Consider the following 19,805-nt stretch of genomic DNA (forward strand, 5'->3'; position numbering starts at 1 on the left):
ATCAATATTATTGTTATTATTATGTTTGTTTTAAATTATATTTGTCAATATATTTTTTAAGTAATTATTGTAATGTTATGTTTGTAACGATAAAAAATGACGAAAATTTATCCTAAAATTATATTTTACCATTAAATGAAACGAAATTTCGGGTCCAACAATTTAGTTCAATATAAACATAATGATATTTAGGTCCAATAAAAAATTACTAACATTTTCATCCAATAATAATAACTTATTGATGTTTTGATTCAATAAAATGTCATGATATTTAGGTCTAAAATAATTTATTAACATTTTTTTCCAATAAAAAATATTGACATTTTTTCGTCCAACAAAAAATTATTGATATTAACGTTCAAAAATGATATTTTACTTATATTTTCATTCAATCTAGTCAGTATAATTACGTTGGTAATTCTTTCAGTGACAAATTCGTCCCTCTGTACTTCATAGGCTATTTTATTAACAGTGACAGACGAAAGTTAACGATCGAATAAATTTGTCGTACTTTTTATATTTTCAGAAATTAAATTTTATATTTTCATCTTTGAGAGATACATTTGTCAACGAATTACATATTCAGAAATAAAAGTTACTATTTACCATTATTTCATCTTATCAAAATACTTCAGTTTTGGTTTATTATAATCCTTATGTCCTCTGATCAGTAAAATACTGAAAATAAAGAGATTTTTAATTATAACGTAGTAATATATTTGAGTACAAGATGTACTCAATACTGAAGCGTTCACTAAACGTCCCATACACCACTGTCTCCACAATTACAAACACGAAACATCCCTCACTCTATACTATAGTATCCCATCCCCTGAAGCTATATATCAAATATTGCTTAATTTCCCTTTTATGACAAGCCCAAAAATAGTTTGTAACTTTATGACATGAACTTTTTTTTTTTTTTTGAAAAATGATAATTTTGTTAGCAAAATATATCAAACTTGTGGCGTTTTTTCATCTTTCGTTATTTTCTAACTATTCAATCATCCTTATTTCTCCTTACTTTAACTTGACATAATCTGAGTCAAGTATGAGTAGACTCGTGCTCCCGCAAAACCTATTTTAAACTTAGATCGTAAAACTAGCTGAGCGCCGTGTCGACCTCTTCATGTTGTCTATCATAACCATTCTTCTTGAGCATCTTCTAAGCCAACTTCACTTTATCCTCAGAATCTGTATCCTTATAAAGCTATAATTTTGAGAAACTATTACTAGGTACAGGATCACTATATCTATAATTTCGATCAATCTTCACGTAATTGAGATTTTTAATTTAAAAAAAATACAAAATTTGATTACGTACAACAGAAACTAATTTAATCAGAATTATAATGTCATAATCCTATATTATATAATAATTTCTTCATGATTTTGCTAGCAAGGGTATAGAAATCACAAAGCAAAAAGTTAATTGTGTAAGCATCTGATTCATTCGGAGCTGCACCCCCCCTAGATTGTGTAAGAAATAAGTTCTTGTGCTTGACTATCAACGTCCACATCATAGTTACTTTTTTTTTGGGTACATACATCATACAGTTACTTGATGTTTGCTTCTGATGTCTCAATGATTAATTCTTATATATTGTGAAAATATTGTTGTGGAAATGGCTATGTTTTTTAGAGACTATGATTCTACTATTCGCTGATAACTAGTTAATAAAAAAAATATTTATAATAAATTCATAAGCTAATGTTTTAAACGCAACGAAATTCAGTACAAATTAACTATCTTAAATAGGCATATATGTCTTCTCCCGAACTCGAGTACTACTGTGTGGTGTGTTCTGCTTGCACAAACTTGAGAATTTAGTGAGTGTGTGAGTGTATATTTGCATTATTCATTTCATTGTACATCGACAGCTGGTATCATATCTAGGGGCATTCCCAAATCTTAACTTTATACATGAATTTAAATGCCAAAAAAGTTCCATAGCATTAAAGTCGGTCGACAGGCTAGTAGAATCATTGGTTGCAGCCATAATTTCATTGTAAGTAAGGATGTCCCTAATTATCACAACACCTTTAATCTGGGTGGAAATAGAGGGGCCAAAAAGTGCATCTTAGCTTGTGGGATAACGGAGACAAGTTGAAGATATTTTATGAAAAAACGGAGCAGTTTGAAATTGTCTTAACATGCTTTGTTTATAATTTACAAACTTGAGATAAAAAAATCTTGTTTAAAAATTTAATTATTGTTTTACTAAACATGTTATTATTATTATTTATAAACGAAATTTACTTAGTGTGCATCCCAAGCTAAAATTTGAGTATAAGCATGGTTGGAATCATGTAACATGAATAATATTTGCATGAGATAAAACAAAATGAAATGTTTGTGAATTTAATTGAGTAAACATACGATAACATGCTAATGTTGGCGTTTATTTGGCCGTGAACAGGTGATTAATACATACATCCAATTCCTGGTTGCGGGAGTACCATATATTTGAAGCATCTAAAATGGGTGTTCACACTTTTTGAAGGAGGAAATTAATTAATATAAAAGTTAGACTAGCTAGTGCCAGTGTGTTTGTTTTTTCGTTTAAAAACTCGATGAATTCCACTAAATCACGTTTAGGTGCTTAAGAAAGTGTGACAACGGATAAACACACACACTGTATCATTGAGTACAATGTCCCCTTATGTTGGAGAGAGGATTGAACGTTTTCCAAACATATATACACAGTTCTTAGATCCTTGTCTTATTGTTGGTATAAATTTTGTTTAACAAAAATAAAACAGTTACTTTAAATATTATAAGCCCGCGCGCGTTAATAAAACGATGCATTATACTAATATATAGAAAATTCATATACAATTAATATCCGCGCACCATAATTAGTTAGTATACATATACGTACCTAGTACCTACCATGTTTATCTTAATAATTTTATTTTCATCTGATGAAGATAATATCAATGAAGTCGAACTAAATGACTAGTAATTATTAGTAGTGGAATATTCTTGTAGTGAATTGTGAATGAAATAAGCCAGAAATAAGTAATTAAACTCCTTAAAACTAAAGTCAATCCCCCAAAAAAACGATGGCAAACATGTATCATGAGAGTAATCTCAAAGCTGGAACTTTTTATTAGTTCTTGGTGGAAGAATTAATTAGACAGTCAAAAAATAATTTGACCAGAGGTTCAGAAGAGAAAGTTAACTAAAAATTCCAGTAGCTACTACATTATTAATTTCTCAAAAACAATTTTTTTTCAAAATACCATGGATTTTCTACAAGTCCACCTTGGTCCAGTAGTAGTAGTTTGGGTATGCCATTGGTGAGCAAGTATACTCTCAAGTTCACAAGGCCTGCAAGGAATGGTTACTGCACCTCCATGATCAAAGCCATACTCTTCTTCAGCTTGCTCCAATAGCTTCAAAATCGTTGGGTTGGTTAAACAGCTTAGTGGCAGCACGAACCTCTTTTGTTCCTCTCCACCCTCCGCAATCACTGCGAAGTGTCCTTCCTTCACGTCCTCTGGCACATAGCTTGAGTTTAAAGAAGAATCACACCCTTCTTTGTTTCTCCCCATTAGGAGTCTCTTTTGGAGCTTCTCAACGACGAATTTGAACTTCACAATGCCTCCTACTACGCTCTTCTTTTTGCTGCTGCTGCTGCTGCTGTTTCTGACACTGAAGTTGGCCATAATATAACGACAAGTGTTTGTTGTTTGATAATATAATAGCAATGAAAGAGTGTGTTGTATTTGGTGATGATGGTTGTTTGAGCTTGCTTTGTTTGAGTGTTTGAGGCAGTTATGATGCTTATATTTATAGGTGTAGTCAAAGGGTGAGTGTGTAGATAAGATTATTTGGACGGTAGCAGCTAATTAAGATGAAGATTGAAAAAAGAAAAAGAAAATAAGAGTGTAGAAATGCAGATAGAGATTATTGTTGGAGTGTTAAATTGGGGAAGGAGAGACAGCGCATGTGGGTGCAGTGTTATACGACTTACGACTTTTCATACCATGCAACGTCCCTTTTCGCTGGTCGTGTCGGATTCCAACTCCTTAGTTAATTATTAACCATATAATTCCATCCCATTCATCTCTTTGCTAATGGTAACTCTTCTTTCCATTTCCATACTCCATGTGTTAATTTTTTCCCCCCTTGTTATAGCATATCCAATGGATGCAATTTAAATAACTTATTTTAAGTTGTTTAACTTATATTAATTGATCTCCACAGTATTGTATCATAATTAAATAATTTATATATATATATATATATATATATATATATATATATATATATATATATATATATTATTTCAATCATATAATTTTAAGTAATTCTTGAATTATTCTTTTAAATGATAAGAAAATATTTTTTACCCAATCAGAGCTTAATTTTAAGTAATTCAATATAACATGTAGATCATCTTCAATGATAAAAAAAATTAAATAACAATGTCCAAGTAATTGGTTAAACAATTATAAAAATGATCTTATTAAGATATTGATTAAAAAATTATTAAAATTTACATGATTAAAAAAAATACATTTTTATGTAATTTGACAAAATAATATAATTTTTATTTTTACTTTGTTAATCAGCAATTGATGCTCGGACACTGATTAACATTTCTCTTATGAAAATATCATATATGGTTAAACTTTTTTATAAGAAATTGTGAATATTATTTCTTTGACAAAATTGCTAAATTCTTGAAAGACACTTTGCTTGTACTATTTAGAGATAAAATCAAGCCTCCATGACATATAATGTCACTTATATAATCACACAAAGTGTAACCCTAAGTTGAATTCGGGTAGTTTTAGGGAAATAATAAAATTAGATTATTTCGGATTGGATGTTTAAGTTGACGTATATTTATATATTTTTTAAATAAAATTATAAAAATTTGAAATAAAAGGTTAAAATAAAAATGGAGACAAAATAGGAAAAGTGCAAAATGCTACTTCTTTTAGCAAAACCACGACATGCACTAGGGCTTTTTTTATATGATAACCTTATCCATCACCGTTAAAAGCAAAACCTTTTCATTACACAATTAGATAAGAAAATAGACTTGACTGCTGCTGTAGTTGGGGTCAATAATCTAATCCATATCAAGTTCAGCTTAGGTCAAACTAATTTTTTAAATAAGTCATCATGTATAATTTTTTAAATATTTATTTAGTTAAATGATATACCTATAGTGTAAATATTTTGACATTATTAAATAATTAAAAATAATCTTTAATATGACTTAAAAATAATTACTATAAAAAACTAATAATTTTTAATTACACGATATTTTATAAAAAAAAAAAGACTCACAGTGTATTTTAATTAAATTCTTAGTTAAAAAGATCCAACTTCAAGTTATTCAAAATGTTTAATGTTTCTTTATGTCTAATAAGATGCCATGTTTAAATAATAATAATAATAATTATAATTATAATAATAATAATAATATCGTTGTTGCATGCTATGATTTTTATAACTTATTATTTAACTTATGAAATCAACAAAACGGTTTCTTTATTTAATTTTTGTTCTCATAACAAAATTTTTACAGTATCTTTTATCATTTATTCACCTTGCCAATTTGTCCAAATTAAAGGACACTTATGACATAAATATTTGTCTTTTAATAGCGCTGCTATCTATCTGTTAATGTTGGCACGTGTATCATTCCGCTCAGTAGCTTGATTCTCTTAATCTAGCCGATTTTGACTCACCTTCTTCCTAAGATGGTTCTGTTCATAATTTCACATATCATCGACGTACGATTTCCATGTGCACATGTTATCTGTAGTTTTGTACTGAGAGTTTGATCGAGATAATATGCATGGCATGCGTCAAGCGATAGGAAGCTTCCAAAGAAATTGCACAAACCATTCATTCTTAAGCAAATGTTTTTGCCAAATCAGAAGAATTTGCATCCAGCTGTGATAAGTCACTCATCGTCCCAACTCCAACCTTCATTGTCAGAAAGGATGATCTTCACGTTTTATCTACAGATTTTCTTATAGCTTTATATATATATATATATATATATATATATATATAAACTTATTTGTCTTATTCATCGTACATTAAAATATATAGTAGAGAGGTCAAATTGATTATGGTTATGTTTGAGTAAAATTAGTTGATAACTAAAAGTTAAAAAATTAATTTATTAAATTAGAAGTTCAATAAAATTAACTGATAAACCTGATAAGTATAAAATAATAAAAATATAATAAAATTATGATTTATTTAAAAAATATAACAAGAAAAATGAATAAATATATTAAAAATAAAAAAAACTATATATAAAAAACTACAAACTAAAAATTAGTGTTTTAAAAAATATTTATTCAAGTAACGTATTAAAAAATATTATAAATTACTAAAAAAATTGTTTACCAAAAGCACAAATGAGTTTTTCAATTAATAAAAAAATTAAAAATTAACTAAAATATTTTAACAAACATAATTTATATATGAAAAAAAAAATAACCGCAGGAGGTACAGTTTTGAAAGTCTAGAAGGTACAATTTTGAATCTTATGGCTAGAAATTTTTTAACATGCAAATATATTTTAACATAATACCGAGAAAACAAGACTTATTACAGTTTCATAAAAACCGTAGTAGAAGATGTAGATTTAGCAAATCATACTGCATTACTATGTCACGTTAATTAATTATATAGGTTAAAATTGTCGTTTACTTTAATTATTACTAATGACAATGATACCACCGGCTAGCTATACACTGGTTATTTTGTTATTACTAATGATGGCTAGCTCCCAAGAATGTAAGTAACACACTACTAATTTAAGGAACAGTGGCCAGCAATCAGTACTGTTGGCTATTGGAGAATGAGTCTTGGTGGATAAGAAAAATAAAGAATATACAAGTTATAATTTTGTAAATTAATTAAGGTAGTAAAGCAATAAATAATGGAAAAATTATTAGAAAATATATATAACTTTTTTCGTCTTATTCGTGGTACATTAAAATATAGCAGAGGGCAAATTTTTCGTACCGATGATACGCGGACCAAAAATGAAGAACTGCACGCGGCATAACTTTGAATTGAATCGCATGGCTGAAGGTACAATTTTGAATGTTGTGGCTATAAAGTATAAGAACATAATAAGGCTAGGACCTTTTACTGATTCACAAAACCTGTAGAAGATTGGTACACCGAATTTTTAGATCATGTCATGGCTCATTTACATTTGTTATTACCAATGCTCCAAAAAATGTAAGTAACACTAATTTATGGAGGAGTGGCCAACAAATCACACATACTTATAGTAAATATACAACATGTCATTGAGTGAAGTAAAGTCTTAAATTCTAATTTTATAAATGAAAAAAAATATAATTAAAAGAAAAGATTCATTAAAGTTTGTTAACTTAATTATTTTTTCTGTAAAAATTTATTATCAACAAAAATGATAATACTTTATATTAATATTATCTTGAACAAAGAATACTTATACTAAGACATTGAGGAGAAATCATTTAAATTTTAGCAGACTAGATTTGATGACTCATGCATTATTTTATTTTCAAATGGTCAGAGTAAAACCTAAGAAAACTAATACATGAAGACACACCACACACCAACTTAACTACAAAGAATTTATAAGAAACCATCAAGGTGATAATTTTTTTTGTGAAAAACAAAAACTATACTTGACACATTCCAAAAAAGATTAAAAACAAACATTTATATATTTAGGCTTAAACCACGTATATGTAACCTTTTTTAAAAATTAAATTGCGTCGGGTTTACGGGATTCCCGGTAAATGTTAACCCGTTTCCATGGTGATGCATGCTATATATGTATGATCTATCACTTGGACATGGCCCCATAAACTAATATTTTTGTGTGTCTTTAATACCTTTGCATGCCCACATTGACGTACAAGTGTACCCCATGCTGGGAAATTGAGAGCTAATTAGTCCCTCTCACTCAATATATAAATCAAGAAACAGCACAAAAAAGTTTTTGTTTTTCAATGAAGCCATGCTGAAGCTACCATTGGATGAACTATTATACAACTCTAGCTGTGTCTGACTGATATTTTCCTTTCCTTATTTGCTACACCTGTCAAGAATTATAGATTCGAATAATCTAGCTGGCTATAATTTTATTCACGTTGTTAACTGCTCCATCAAAATAAGTAAATAACTAGATAGCAATCATTTCCGGGGTAACGTTTATCTAAACTCCAATGAATTTTGAGAAGAATTCTTTTTTAAAAACAATTGAATAAAATTATTATATTTTTTGAACATTTAGAAAAGTGGTGGTAAGAATTATCAAGGTTGAAACAATTTCCTTTTAATTTCTCTCTATATAATGATTTTAACTTCCCCCAATATTTTAAATTAAAAAAAAAACTAAAAATATTCCCATTCATTTTTAAATTGTTTAAATTTACTTTGTAAGTCTAATAACCACTTGATCGGCTATATATGTATAAGAAATATTTCTAAATAATTCTTAAGAAAAATTTACATTTCGTTAATCTTATCAATTGGTTTCTTTCTATATACACTACATTTTGTTTCACAAAAATTAGATTATAATTATACATGTAACTATATTTCGACGGTATATATATAGTTTGTTTAGAAGAAGTCATATCACTTTCAAGTCCATTTCTTTATATTTTTAAAATATAAAATAAGACTTTTTATTAATTAGGCGAAAACGACTTAACTATGATGCCAAATTAAAAAACTGAAAACGTTTAAAATGCCAATGAAAATTGTGATAGGGTTTTAAAGTTAATTTATATAATTTAAAATGCTTAGTAATGGGAAATATATATCATAATTAAAAATATTATTAAAAATTAAAGTAAGGTGGAAAAGTTTAATTATTATCTATTCACAAATTAATATTCCTAGTTATCGGCCTATGTTTGAAAAATACTTTTATTCTCCTTTATTAAACACGAGAAACTTGTATTTACATGTCACTTTTCTAACAATATTAAAATATTTCCGATTCTAAATGCCATCTAAATAGAAAAATAAAATAATTACTTACTATTAAAAAAGTAAAAACATGATAAACATAACTAATTTTAGAAAATATTTACTTTAATGTTACATTTTAACAAGTTCCCTTAAAAAACGTTTTAACAAGTTAATAAATTCCTTTTTATAAGAAGAAAATACTGATAATACACAAAATATTTTAGAAGTAGAGCCAAAATAGTAAGGCTTAGGGCAGCCTTAATAGTTAATTAATGGCTACTAATAAATAATATTATTTTAAAAAATTAATAATAATTTTATTGATTGTTTATTTCTATGAATAACTAATTCTTCTCACAGGGGTTAATTATTTTATTACTCTTTTTTTTGTTTGGTTTAAATAAGAAGTCACCCGTGAAGTTAATTATAGGAAAATTTTGTTAACTTGTTATAAGTGTATTAATTTGTCACAAGTAATAAAGTAAAACGAAAGTTCAAGTGTTGAGTCCAGATAAACTTTATTTGTACTTAGATTGTATAAACTTACTTTTTAAGCAATTGATAGAGTAGAAGAGATAAAAAATTGTAAATGAGAAATTAAAGGGAAAAAGTAAAAGACAAAAAGATAAGGAAATTAAACAATAATTTAAATGTGAAAGATGAATTTAGAATGTAAATGTGTTGAGACCTAACATGCCAAAACTACTTGTGATGCAATGTTACTAATTGTTAACTATCTAATATTATCTTAGTTTCTACCCGCATTTACTATCATACTCTATCTTTGGTTCTCCATATGAAGAGCCTAATTTATTTATTTTTTCTCCCAAATTCTTTTGCAAAGATAAAATAACAAATCACATTAAGTTTAAAGATGGATGAAATAGGCTAAACAAATATCACTCTATTCCCATGATTTTTAGTTAGATTTCCTTTCCCAATTCTTTAGAAAATAATCATTTTTCAATGCATTATATGCATTTCCTAAGCAGTACATGAACATAAATGATCAAACCATAATCAATAACAATAAGACATAAAAGAACAATAAAAATTGAAATTGCATTAAATAGATAATAAGGAAGAGTTATATTACAAGAGTTTGGCTTGTCATAGTTTAGTCTTTCATAGTCATAAGAGACTTTATACTTTAGGGGTTGATGGAGATAGAAAAAGAGAGATGAATAGAGGGGGAGAAGTGGATAATGGATATAGAAAGAAAATTTTCCTTATGTGAAATACTCAGGCTTAGAATGTATTCATTAGAAAGTTCTGAGTTTTGAGTTTGTCTGCTAAGCGGGTTATCCAAATTTTCAATTTTTTCTTCAAGTTTTTGTATAAATTTTCCTCCAAAGTAATTGTAATTTTCTTTTTTTGAATCCCGCTAGTAAAAAATTAACATAATATTAAATTCTTCATTATCTCATTAAAAATAATAGTAAAAATAAATGAATTTAAACATTTATAGTTAAAATTGACTATCAACTAAACTTAAATTTCGCGGTTATAAACATGAAGTAGGATGAGAGCCGGGGAGGGGTATTAGAATACAAGAAAAGAAAAAGACAAAAAAAAACACAAAATTAAAGAAGAAAAAGACATGACTTACCTACAAAATACGCGGCAAGTAGCAACACGGCAATATAAGCCATGGAAATTAAGCATGAGAAGCACGAAGACCCTCATGATCAAAAGCGCATGGTCGATGAACAGCACCCAATCACGAACTAGAGGAGGGAGAAGAGAACCAACAAAAGAAGCATTCTCCAAGAGATGACAAGCATACATACTTTCTATTTTTGGTCGCCTAATTTTTTGTTTTTTTATTCATAAATGTTAATTATTAATTTGTTAATTTTCATTATTTAAGTTATTTTTAAGCCAAAAATTAAATAATAATCTTTCGAAATATTGAGTTGATACAATTGAGTGCAATTTTTTGCTCGAGTAAATAAAATCCAATGATGAAAATAAAAACATAACAAGACAAACTGAGACAGCAGACCAAAGTCTTTCTGTAGTGCTATTAAAATCTATTGATATACCCCTCTAAATAAACTTTAGACTATCTTTCGTAATAATCTAGTTTTTTTAATCATTTTTACTTTCGTAAATATTTATAGTGTAATTTTAAAATTTAGAAAATTAAAATTTAATATTTACAAATAATTTTTTGTGTAATGTATTGCAATATGCTAGATGTAATCGAAATAATTTGTGACACATGAATTTTATTATTTTGCAAGAATTACATATATATTTTTGCATCATCATCAACACAATCATATATCACTACACCTGCACTAAATGTATCGTTGCTATACTTGCAAAAGTACATGTTTCAGTATTAGAACATATGTGTAATGGTGATAAAAAAAATCGTATATAAATCAAAAGAAGAAAAAAACGCAACATACTCGGGTAGGGGGGTACGACGCAGCCTCATCATATCATTTCGCATTAGACGCAGGTAAGTCTTTTAGGATTCTTCTAAGTCGAGTGACACTTTGATAATTGTCTTGATAGATAGATGAAGACCTAAGGCAGTGCATACCATATGCCACCTAGAATGCATCATCCCTCTTGGAGATATTGCAATTTAGATGGGACTCCCAGTTGATGAGAAACTAGTAATTAGTCACACCACTGATTAATAGGCAAAATAGTTGAAACTTGAAAACTTACTATCCACCTACTTAAGGTGCATTACTAGACAACTAGTGGAAGATTTTTTTTTTTAGCTTTGGAAAAAGTGGAAGATGTTATTGTTTTAGATAGATGAGTGTTCTTTTCAAAATTGAAGATCACTAAGTAATAATGTTTAGCTGCAGCGTTTTAGCCAAGCTTATGTTTTGAGATTAATGGGCGATTTCATGTTTGCAAGCCACTCTCACAGAGGGATATCTTTAAGATATCTCAATATAAGAAAATTTTGTGCAAACTGAAGAATATAGTAAGCTGGAAAACTGTTTTTGATAATTTTGTTTTATCGATAAATTTTAGTTGTTCATTGTTAAGAACCCATGACTTTTTTTTTATTTTCTTCTTTAACCAACCAACTCATCTTATATCTTTGTTTTGGTATTTTTGTACAGTAAATTATATACTTTTCAAAAAGCATTTATAAGAAGAAAAAAATAAGAATGTAAAATCAGTAAACTTCGTACGGGCGTAATGCCACATTTTCAAACTTCAACAGTTTTCTACTGTGCCTCTCGCAAACGAAAGCCACGTGCGTGGCTCCACCACAACGAGCAACTATCACCGCAAAAAAAGTACGGCCAGATTGTGTTGAAACATGAAAAAAATCAATATTGAAGCGTCAAAAATAGTTAAAATATATGTTTAGATTAATCCCAATAACATGTTTTATGTTAAAACATGCGTACTGTACAAAGAACTGACTCTATGTAAAACTAATAAAACAGTAAATACGTATGAAAATGAGATATTAACAATTTCTTTACCATTGTCCACTAGATGTTCAATAACTCTCCTCTCGTCATGGCCTCACGAAGGTTTCAACAAAAATGGGGAAACTGTCACTCTGCATACATTATGTTATGTGTGTTGGGTATAAACCCTTTAAATGAACACTCGTATATCTATCATTTCTGTAGAGATACAATCCTAACTACTATCTACTATGTATACCACAACCCTAAATTTGTTAAAGCACAATTGCATTGGTACCCAGAGACAACATATATATATTTGCAGAACCCCGTCGTCGCTCGTCCAAGATTAACTAGGCTGTGTGTCTACAAACAGAGAAGACTAAAGAAAAAAAGTGGTATAAATGCATTGTCAAGTTGTGCTGTGTGGGCCTCCAACAAACCACTTACAGTCACAGCTAGAAGAAGAGAGAACCAATGCTGCAAAAAGTTGGTAACAAATTCATCAAGAAAAACTCAATAATCCTAAAGAACTAATACTGTAGAATAGCAGATTTCCATCGCTTAGCTTTATTCATTTCATTTTCTGAACTATAAATGGCAATTTCATGTACTTTTTTCCTATTAAGCGAGGCACTATAATATGAAATTATAGCATAGTTGTAGCTTTCTATTCCTTTCCCTCCCTTTAAGGGTGGGGGGATCTGCGAGAAATTGAAACGAAGAGGATAGTCGTCCCTTAAAGTGGGGCTACTTGCACGAGGGTGAGAAAAGAATAGAGTTGGGGGAAAGGAGAGCCAGTACTCCTTTAAGCCTTACTATACGTGGTATCTGAATTCTGACCTAACTCCACATGCTGCACTTGGATTATATGCATGAATCCAGGAGAAATGCTTGGCCACAAGGCTCCTAACTCATTCACACAAGAAATTGTCAGAGGCCAGTGGTAACAAATAGTACTATGTAAAGCTTTGGTGCTTATATGAACCAGGGTCATGTGAAACAAGAATGATGTGGGACACCTCGTCTATGCTAAGACTGACACAATACTGGAATTACTGAATTGAGACATCAGGGAAAAACCCGTGAGGCAGATGGTTTCTGGAGATCAGTTATGCAGGCAAATCAAGTTCTGTTTCTACAAAACTTAAAGGTTATAAACTTTATTACTATTAAGTTTACTAACATCCACAATTAACCAAACCCACCCTGCCCCCCTAATAACACACACCCACAGAGTAGAGAATCACCTGAGTAAGAATGTACCCAGTCGATGCGAAGAGTGGAAGGAGTAAAGAACAAGCAGCCAATACAGAAGTTATACCAGCTGCAGTACCTTCAACAGTTTTCTCTGGCAAGTAAGAAAGCTACATATTGTCACATTCACATCCCACAATGGAAGACTCCGATAAAAACCATTAATAATGAAAATACTTACTGCCTGTTTTACTCCACCTCAAAACACCATACTTGTGTCCAACCATTGATGCCTAAAAAAAATTAGAGAATCAAGTACTATAAACTAGTAAGTATTCCGTGCATTCCATGGGTACTCTTGTAAAATACAAAATATTCAATAAAAGTACAAAAAATGTATGAAGCTTTTTAATTTTGATTTTTTTTTAAAAATAATCTAATTGATAGAAATTAATTTAATCATGATTTACAATTTATTCCATTTTGTTTAATTATTGATTGATTGAAGAAATTTAGGTCTTGATTATAGAAATTAATCATATTTTTTGAATAATTATTTAAATGGTAATTAATGTCGATTTGATTTTGATTTAATATGAAAGCTGAGAAAATGCGTTAAAATATAAGGAAAACATGTCACATTGTGAGAAAGAATATATAATTTAACTTTGTGAGATTCAAGAACGAGAACTCAAATATAGAAATGGATTGAAAAATCTTCAAACTATTGAGAAAACCCACCATTAACAGAATAATTCCCTTTTGTATTTCTGTAAAAATAAATATTTAGAAAGAAAAACAGTTTTTAATGGTTTTCTTCAGTCTGGCATGTCTATAACATAAAATGTCATCCATCCAATCATCATCCTTCAGATAGCCTTGCTAGAAATTTATTAGTCTACATATACATGTAAAACTGTATAAATTATTGAAGTATTCAAATTTCTCATTAAAAAAAATCATAATTAGCTTTTTATGAAAAATCATCATGACTGCCTAAAACAAGAGGAGTAAAAACTTCCTTGTTTAAAAATTTATCAGACTTGCAGTATAAAATTTCCAGGTTGATCCAGGTCCTTGCTCTTATTGTTGACTGGTCCAAACACCAAAACAGTTACATGTATGAACCATATTTAATCTTATGCACTACGACACAAGTTCACTTTTTACCCTTTTTAATAGAAGATACAATTCACCTTCGAGAATTTCTTTAATTTAGGAGTTCATGCTAATTACTTGCAATGGCCAGGAAGTTCAGAAGGTACACAACAAAAAATAAAAACAAACTTACCATTGTGTCTCCAATTCCTAGACTCAATATTCCCGCAAAAGGAGCAAGAGGTCGATCATTGTACCCAGTAGACATCCAAATAGGAAGCGCACATCCAAGCAAGAGTGAGAAATGGCTGCACAAAGAAGAAATAGTTGTGAAAGGGGATTAAATATAGCTCTTATGCATCATAAACAGCATGGCCTACAATTTGAGTTATAATGGAAAAGGGATTGATACCTGACAATGAGAAGATCAGAGTCACGGTGGTCAGTGAATGCGTTCATAAATTGATTTATTGGTTGTCCCAAAGGCCAGATTCTCCATACCTAGGTCAATTGTCAAAAAATGTTAATATAAAGGCAATCAAGAAATGTCTATCTATCTTTTGTTGCAACTGTTGCAATTCTTATGTCCCATTTAGTCATAATTTATAAATGATGCAACAAATTTTCATGAAATCCAAAACTCTAATGTTCATGACATTTTTAGAAAAATTGTTCTTGCAGAATGTATCCTAATTACATATTCTATTATTCTTACCCCTTTCCCATTTTTTTCTGTTATCAAAACAAGGACTATTGCACATACATCTCAACGGACCCAGCCAAATAAACCCTCCTTGCCACATAAAGATACTCTCTAAATGGTGGGCTGTTCTTTCATAGCAGTTCTTCAAATTTTAAGTATCTGAATTGAAATTTTGATTCCTTCTGCACTATTGGCACAATCAACAATAAACCATGAACACACACTCACACAGCAAGCTTTTCAAAATATGACATCACCCCTCCTAGTGCTTAGTTGAATTGAATTTATATCAAGATACTTACTCGAATAATTTCTAACATCAGGAAAATTGCCAAAGCTGCACCAAAAGCTAGATCAAGAAATTTTGGCTGAAAGAAATAGAACAGTCAGCAGTAAATCAGACAGACAGTAGTATTGGTGATCAACATAAAATTTGTATCCAAACTAGCAGTGGCCCCTACAATGCACAGGTGTAAAGAAAAAAAAGGATAAATGTTTTTAACTGCATTATGGAACGATCATTCTTTTTTATTTCATACTCTCAACCTTAAAATGATAACACTAAAATACTATATGTAAAAGAATTATTTAAAAAATAAAATAAAAATCCTTGGAAAAAGAAATTTAAAGAGGAAAACCTATACAATAAACATGAGAATAATATATTTTTTGAGGGGTATAATTTCAAGGGGGGAATAAGTAGACACTGCCTGAACTTTACCTCCTTTTGAAGAAGTCACCTTAAACTTTAGATCCAGGTGAGGCCCTTAAGCTTTCTAAAAATTGCAATAGATCCTTTTGTCTACTAATTAAGCTAAAATCAGTGATCAAATGAGTTGTATGTATTGACTAATACTTATTACAATATCTCTAATTTGTTCATATTATTTTAATAAAAATGAGAGAAAATTCATTCCTTTTTATTTATTTTTTATTTGCAAAAAAATATAAGCTATTGAATAATATTTTAAAAAATAACTTAAAATAAAAAAAATTAATAAGGTGGGAAAATTAGAGACCATCATCTGTATTGATCAATAAGTACTTAAGTACAAGTAATATAATGAACAGCTTTGTTTAACTTAAGATATGGGAGGATCTATTACAAGTTTCAGAGAGTTAAAGGCAAAGCCCAGATTTGAAGGCAAAGGGCGGCTATTTCAATACAAGGTAAAAGTCTATGGAATGTTTGTACATTTTTCAGATTAGTAAACAGAAAATGGATAATGGATGCCAAGTGGCAAAAATCCCTTTTCTATAATAAAATAGAGACCATAGAACCATTTAGTCCCAACTCACCTGGAAGATAAGGGCAGGCAAAAACATTGAGACAGCCATCAGATGGTAGTATTTCCGCAAAAGAATTCTCTCGATCTTACTATTCTTTGAGATGTTATAGAATCGGAAAACAGAAACACAAATTATACACACCCAATAGATACATAAAGTCAGTCTTTTGGATGGCTCCGACAAAACAAAGGAAAGCACCCTGCAATGAAATGTTTCAAAAGTGAAAATATAGGTAATCTAACAAAATAGCTGGTATCATAATAAAGTGAAGAACACCTGTTTGACACAAAATAATTTGAACCTGAAACTACAATCATAGTGATAATTGTATTTTAACAAGCCTCAACTTCTGAACTGTCTGGATTCTAGTTGAATTAGATTCATTTTACACTATCACTAATTTCTCTCTGAACAATCTGATGTGGATTCATTATACAGGAGAGCATAAAATTTAGGCTGCTTTTATATCAAACCACTTTTTTGGAGAATTGTGTTCAGATTTTTTAAGATGCTCACATTCATATAAAAATAAAAACCATAGTCAATATAAGGTTCAAATGTATGTCCTTAAGATTAACTCTGCAAATGAGTATGGAATATGGATACAGTGGAATCAAATATGACAACATTCTTCATTCCACGGTTTCTGGTGGAATTAGCAGCTTATATTGCCTTGTCACCTAACAGGTAAGCATGCATCACAGCTGCCAGCATAACAAACTATATCCTACTCAATTTATAGCATTAACAAAACTACTTTTCAAGTGTCCTATTATTATCACTTCCATATTGTATCAGATCACATCTGAAAACATCAGTAACAGGCAGCAAACAAAATAATCCACCTATATCAGATATTGATGAGATACCAGAAAAAAGGATGCATTTGAAACTCATGCACAAACTGCATCCATGATGGTACAATCATGATCAGGACAATTCCAAGAGAAGCAACAAACATAAGAGATTTCCCAATCTCATAGTATCTTCTTGCTTCAGCAGAAGTTGTATTTATAGACCACTCCCATATTTGGAGAATATATTTCAAAGCTATTGGATATAGCAGAAGACCAAGCACAAGCCCCTACAACAAAAGTAGACAACTTCAATTGATCTAGTTACACCATTAATAATAAATTCATAACTTATGGACAAATACCTGAATTATAATGCTTATCTCACTTCTACTTATTTCATATTCTGCAGTAACTAACTCTGATGACATCAATAATTCATGTAACTGTTCAATCAATGTAATCACCCATTATTATGCACATACATACATATACGTAGGTCATCTGGGAACAATATTATGTTAAGAAGCACTAACCTTTTTAATAGTAAGCAACAACATGTCACCAAAATAGAGAACAATACCGGAAGTCACCAAAAATGTTTCCCCTGTATCAGAGGGGGAAATATGATTATTAATAGAGCAGATAAATTAACCCCCCATCCCCTCCCCAATCAACCCTGAACTTTTAATCCCATATCAGTTGTGACAAAAGTAAAATCCCAAACACCAAGAAGAATAGATGACTAAGACCAAAAGTGTAAAATAGAAATACCAATGGAAGCACAAGAGGGAAAAGTTCTGAGGAAAAGCTGAATTAGCTTCACAGATGCCAAGCCATGACAAAAGGCCCACATTAGCTTCAGTGCTGGGTGCAACCCTGCCAAGGAAGAGGTAATGTAAGTTTAAGCAGAAGGTGCATTTGAAACCTATATTGATTTGGCTCCTCTAAAGTGAAAGGATAAAGTAGGTATCCTCAGTCATTAACAATATGTAATAGTATAACAGGAATATTAGATTTGACAGTTAAAAAATTCTCCCAACAAAGACATACCAATTTGAGACGTGGTAGAAAGGGCAGCAACAGAAACAAGAGCTTGAAAGAAAATGGAGCATAAACTAAACCTCACACCCCAATGAAAAGGGGATAAAGGAGCACGACGTCGAGCAAAGGCGAGGAGGAAAATAACGCTGCAGGCGCTGGCAGATGTGGCCCAGTATTGCAATGTCAGATATTGAATCTCTATAATAAATTCAAATTTTACACATCACAAAATTGCAAATTGCAACTCCTAATAATAAATAAAACAGGTCTCGATCATAACATAGCGAGAATAAAAAATGAATTAGAATGAAAACCTTCAAGTTGAAGTTGAGCGAGTGAGAATCCCCGCGACAATTGTACCAATTTGGAGAGAAAAAGAGAAGGGAGAGTGACAGCGCCGAGCAGAATTCCGGAAGAAGCACCTGGCCTGAAAAGGAATTAATTAACCGATTAACGAAGAGAGAGAGAGAGAGAGAGAGAATCAGGGAATCGGTAGGTACCTGGTGCGGAAAAGAGAAGGGGAATTGGAAGAATCGAAGGAGATCTCAAGGAAGAAGGAGGAGAGCGAGAGGAGAGAGAGAGCGAGGCCATGGAAGAGGAGAGAGAAAGGGAGAGAATAGAGGATTCTGCAGATGAAGAACAGCACCACCGCTCTCTCGCCGTTGAGAAACGACGTCGTCATGGAAGGACGCCACCAGAATCGGGTTTTACGCGGGAAGAGGATGAGATCACGCATGCAATGCATGACAACAATGCAACACACACGGATTCTCAATTCCTAATTCCTACTCCTCTCCAAACGCTTTCGTCACGGTCAATTTACGCGCTTTTCAAATATTATCAACGCTATTAGTAATTCACTAATCGTCACTTGAGATCAACCAACTTTCTAATTTTCGTTGCAATTTTTTGTTGGGTTCATGAATGCTAGTGGGCTCCGTGGGCTTTTCTAGGCCCTAAATCGCTTAGTCCGCTATAATGTTTTATCCTAATTTTTCTATGGCAAATAGTATGAAATAGTTATGAAAACATACATGATAGCATTTTTTTTTCATTTCCATTGTGTAGTAATTATAAAAGGGAAATTCTAACATTATTCTTAATATACTGATTAAAGAAAACCAACTACTTGATGAAAAAAAAAGATTAAAAACACAAAATTATTTAATACGTATGCCTTTGAGATACTCCTCAGACAGTTATTATTTTTAACTCAACAATTTTTCTTATTTAAAAAAATGAAAAAAAATATCAAGCCATGTCGTGATTTTACTGGAAAAAGTGCATATACCAATAAATAAAAAACTCAAATATTTCTC

At 30.5% G+C, this 19,805-nt stretch overlaps 2 protein-coding genes across 4 annotated transcripts; both read right to left on the reverse strand.

The window, feature by feature from the left end:
* Positions 1-3,105: 3,105 nt before the first annotated feature.
* On the reverse strand, positions 3,106-3,758 carry LOC102668167 (auxin-responsive protein SAUR20). Its single transcript, XM_006594905.3, has one exon. It carries the CDS (start codon positions 3,670-3,672, stop codon positions 3,238-3,240), a length of 435 nt encoding a protein of 144 aa, XP_006594968.1. The 5' UTR covers positions 3,673-3,758; the 3' UTR covers positions 3,106-3,237.
* An 8,651-nt stretch (positions 3,759-12,409) lies between these two features.
* Positions 12,410-19,343, reverse strand: LOC100799242 (dolichol kinase EVAN). 3 transcript variants are annotated; one of them, XM_003543405.4, is made up of 14 exons: positions 18,987-19,343; positions 18,801-18,913; positions 18,496-18,684; positions 18,217-18,321; positions 17,979-18,049; positions 17,808-17,888; positions 17,518-17,732; positions 16,658-16,847; positions 15,661-15,726; positions 15,068-15,156; positions 14,849-14,963; positions 13,799-13,850; positions 13,611-13,711; positions 12,410-12,840 (listed from the first exon to the last, which is right to left on the reverse strand). In XM_003543405.4, the coding sequence occupies exons 1-14, from the start codon at positions 19,229-19,231 to the stop codon at positions 12,727-12,729; spliced, it is 1,746 nt and encodes a 581-aa protein (XP_003543453.1). In that variant the 5' UTR covers positions 19,232-19,343; the 3' UTR covers positions 12,410-12,726. The 3 variants fall into 3 exon arrangements, with proteins under 3 accessions (XP_003543453.1, XP_014621536.1, XP_040864429.1); XM_014766050.2 differs by lacking the exon at positions 12,410-12,840 and adding an exon at positions 12,847-13,269 and having other exon boundaries at positions 18,987-19,333; XM_041008495.1 differs by lacking the exons at positions 12,410-12,840; positions 13,611-13,711 and having other exon boundaries at positions 13,799-13,875; positions 18,987-19,330.
* Positions 19,344-19,805: the final 462 nt, after the last annotated feature.

This window comes from Glycine max, chromosome 13 (assembly GCF_000004515.6).
Source record: "Glycine max cultivar Williams 82 chromosome 13, Glycine_max_v4.0, whole genome shotgun sequence".
In the NCBI taxonomy this organism is placed as follows: domain Eukaryota; kingdom Viridiplantae; phylum Streptophyta; class Magnoliopsida; order Fabales; family Fabaceae; genus Glycine; species Glycine max.

Excerpts from the sequence above, each read along its gene's own strand:
- LOC102668167 (XM_006594905.3), bottom strand. The coding sequence starts at position 3,672 with ATGGCCAACTTCAGTGTCAGAAACAGCAGCAGCAGCAGCAGCAAAAAG.
- LOC100799242 (XM_003543405.4), bottom strand. The coding sequence starts at position 19,231 with ATGCATTGCATGCGTGATCTCATCCTCTTCCCGCGTAAAACCCGATTC. Across the intron at positions 18,685-18,800 it reads CGCTCAACTTCAACTTGAAG|AGATTCAATATCTGACATTG; the intron begins GTTTTCATTCTA and ends AATTTATTATAG. Across the intron at positions 13,851-14,848 it reads TAGGAATTGGAGACACAATG|GCATCAATGGTTGGACACAA; the intron begins GTAAGTTTGTTT and ends AATTTTTTTTAG.